General features: G+C 56.5%; 1 protein-coding gene across 1 annotated transcript; it reads left to right on the top strand.

Annotated features, from left to right (window-relative positions):
* The first annotated feature begins 264 nt into the window (after window positions 1–264).
* LOC119276505 (putative receptor protein kinase ZmPK1) lies at window positions 265–3,189 on the top strand. The gene is made up of 2 exons (XM_037557573.1): window positions 265–488; window positions 578–3,189. The coding sequence occupies exon 2, from the start codon at window positions 592–594 to the stop codon at window positions 3,049–3,051; it is 2,460 nt and encodes an 819-aa protein (XP_037413470.1). The 5' UTR covers window positions 265–488; window positions 578–591; the 3' UTR covers window positions 3,052–3,189.
* The last annotated feature ends 594 nt before the right edge of the window (window positions 3,190–3,783 follow it).

Consider the following 3,783-nt stretch of genomic DNA (forward strand, 5'->3'; position numbering starts at 1 on the left):
AAGAATAAGGACTAAAGCTTGCCAAAAAAATTCTAGCTCGTCACTCGATGTCCTTGAATAAGAGCTTATAAGGTTCCCAGCAGAAAAAGAAAGAATAAGAGCTTAAGGTATCCGGAAAAGAAAAAGAAAAAAGCTTAACAGTAAGGTATAATGGTTGTCACCAACAAACCTTCTGTTGCCAGCCGACCCAATCATTCTTTGGCATCTCTAAATACTAGTTCAATCAGTGACACTTCCACTGGCATGGCCAAAAGCCCAAAAGCCGGTGGCCGGCCTATGGGGTCAACCCCTACTGAAATAGTCCAAACATGATGTATTTTCATGGAAACATGAACATACACAACAAGATTTGCAGAAACTTGAGAGGTCAACGGTGTTTCCCCCCGATAAAACACTTTGCGTCTCGACGCTCTAGTTGGGTCAATGCCGTCACAGGTAGCTACTGTGGGAGAGGTAGAAGAACACCGGTGACCTGATGTAACTGACACGTAAGTACTAGCATGCTTGATTGCTTCCCTTGTCCTGACATATAAATTCTAGCATGCTTGATTGCTTCCCTTGTCGATCGATCAACCAGAAGATCTCACATTCATGATGGCGAGATTCGCCAATCTGGCGCTCCTTTCCCTGATCTCTCATCTACTGCTGCGCTCCTGTGCGTCCGCTGCGGCACCATCGGTACAGCACACGCTGGGCACCGGGTCATCCCTGTCGGTGGAAGACCACGAGCGGCCGTTCCTGGTGTCACCGGACGCCACCTTCTCCTGCGGTTTCCTCCAGGCCGGCGACAACGCCTTCTACTTCTCCGTCTGGTTCACCGCCGCCAAGAACCGGACCGCCGTCTGGACGGCCAATCCTGGCGCCCCGGTGAACGGCCGGGTTTCCAGCATATCCTTCAGCCCCGAAGGCCAGCTGGCGCTCGCCGACGCCAACGGGACAACTGTGTGGAACAGCAAGACCGGCGGCAAGAGGCACCTCACCGTCTCCCTCCGCGACACCGGGAATCTTCTCATCGCCGACCCGTCCACCGGCCGCGCCGTCTGGCAGAGCTTCGACTGGCCGACGGACACCCTGCTCCCGTCGCAGACGCTGTCCAAGGACAAGAAGCTCGTCGCCGGCTACTACGCCCTCTACTACGACAACGACAACGTGCTGCGCCTCCTGTACGACGGCCCCGAGATCGCCAGCATCTACTGGCCGAACCCGGACCATAACGTGTTCGACAACGGCCGGACAAACTACAACAGCTCACGGATGGGCGTCCTCGACGACACCGGCGTATTCGTCTCCAGCGACAACCTGCGAGTCGAGGCCTCCGACCTGGGCGCCGCCGGCGTCAAGAGACGGCTAACTATCGAGCAAGACGGAAACGTGAGGATCTACAGCCTGAACGCGGCCGGAGGATGGACGGTCACGTGGGCGGCGCTAAAGCAGCCGTGCTCCGTCCACGGGCTGTGCGGCAAGAACGCCCTCTGCGAGTACCAACCGTCCCTCCGATGCTCGTGCGCGCCGGGGTACGAGATGGTCGACCGCCACGACTGGAGAAAGGGCTGCAAGCCTACGTTCAGCCTCCCCACCGGCACCACCAACTGTAGTGAAGCTCCGGCGTCGGAGCGGTTCACGTTCGTCCAGGTGGCAGCAACCGACTTCTACGGCTACGACCTCGGGTTCAACCAGTCCGTCACCTTCGAATACTGCAAGAGCATGTGCTTGAAGATGTGCTCCTGCGCCGCCTTCGCCTACAGGTTGGATGGCCGGGGCAATTGCTTCCCGAAAGGCGTCCTGTTCAACGGCTACACGTCGCCGGCGTTCCCTGGAAACATATATCTCAAGGTGCGTAGCGATCTCAACCTCAACGCCACGGCGCCGCAGCTGTCGGTACAGGCCACGGGCCTCGCCTGCAATCGTAACGGTTCTCGTACCGCCATCGTCCCACGATACGCGGACACGTACGGGACACCTACCAGCGGCACAAAATGGTCCTACTTTTTTGGGTTCGCCGCGGTGCTGGGATTTCTCGAGCTTCTCTTCGTCGCCACGGCGTGGTGGTTCCTGTCCAGCCAGGAGAGCATGCCCAGCTCGCTGCAGGCAGGCTACGGGCTGGTCATGGCGACCCAGTTCAGGAGGTTCACCTACCGGGAGCTCAAGAACGCCACTGGGGACTTCAACGAGGAGCTCGGCCGCGGCGGCTCCGGCGTGGTGTACCGCGGTGTGCTTGATAAGACCACCGTGGTGGCGGTGAAGAAGCTGACAAACGTGGTGCAGGGCGAGGAGGAGTTCTGGGCAGAGATGACGGTGTTCGGGAGGATCAACCACATCAATCTGGTGAGGATCTGGGGGTTCTGCTCCGAGGGCAAGCACAAGCTGCTGGTGTACGAGTACGTGGAAAATGAGTCACTGGACAGGCACCTGTTCGGCAAGGACATCGGCAAGTCACTGGCGTGGAGCGAGCGATTCAAGATCGCGCTTGGCACGGCCAGGGGCCTAGCCTACCTTCACCATGAGTGCCTCGAGTGGGTCATCCACTGCGACGTCAAGCCGGAGAATATCCTTCTAACACGCGACCTCGACGCAAAGATCGCCGACTTCGGGCTGGCCAAGCTGTCCGGGAGAAACACCATTGGCAATGGCAAGGTCGCCGACACCGGCGTGCAGCTCTCCCACATGAGGGGGACGGCGGGGTACATGGCACCGGAGTGGGCGTTGGGCCTGCCGGTCGACGCCAAGGTCGATGTGTACAGTTACGGCATCGTGATTCTAGAGATCGTGATTGGGAGCAGGATATCTGCCCAGACGACCACGGACGGCGGGGAGCGGCTGGAGATGTGGCAGATCGCGCAAGCGCTGAAGCAGGTGGTGGCAAGTGGAGACATCATGTCATTAGTGGATAGCAGGCTGAACGGGCAGTTCAACCCTCGGCAGGCCATGGAAATGGTGAAGATCTCCTTATCTTGCATGGAGGAGAGGAGCAACAGGCCGACCATGGATGACATCTCTAAAGCTCTTACAGCGTGCGATGACGAGGACGAGCACCCTGCGTACTTGTCGTAACTTTGGTTTCATGCTCGATAGTCGATTCCCGCGTCTCTACCATTGTCATGTTGTTCTCGCTATATTGTTGTAGCGTGTAATTTGAACTTCCACTGCGCCATTTCACAAAAAAATGTAACTCTAGCCTGCTATGAATCAGATACCGGCTTGGAGCCTCCTTTTTTTTTAGAACGAAGGCTCAAGAAAAGCCCGACTTTGAATTAACAACGCCATCAACCGAGCAGGAGTACAAGACTGCAAATTACAACACGAAAGAAAAAGGAAACCGGAAATAAAGATACAATGTGCTCAGTAGAACAACTCGAAGGCAAAGAGCACACCACTCTTGCCATCGAACGCCGCAAAGCCGAAACTAGCTAACCTACTGAGGCGACGAGAGGAGGACACCACCATGTATATTTTGTGTCGTTGACTTCCACCAAAGGACCAAACAGGGGCAACACGTGATCTGACTCTGTCGCCGCAAAGGGCCCCTACCCTTCCACCCAGGCTCGACGGGTGCCGCACCGGCGGCCGATGAAGTGGTTCACCCTAGAACCCAAATCAAAGTGCCCAAGCTACCAAAGGAGAGGCACAAGGAACATACCCACATGAAATAGAGAACCGACCACCCAATTGCCGTCGTCGGCAGCAGCAAGGCAGAACACCGAACGAGAGTTATCAAACAAAGGCGATGAAACCTCAGAGAAGGCCAAAAGGATGCAACACCATGCCCCTGGTCAAGGATAGGAA

The sequence above is a fragment of the Triticum dicoccoides genome, chromosome 3B, assembly GCF_002162155.2.
Source record: "Triticum dicoccoides isolate Atlit2015 ecotype Zavitan chromosome 3B, WEW_v2.0, whole genome shotgun sequence".
NCBI lineage: Eukaryota > Viridiplantae > Streptophyta > Magnoliopsida > Poales > Poaceae > Triticum > Triticum dicoccoides.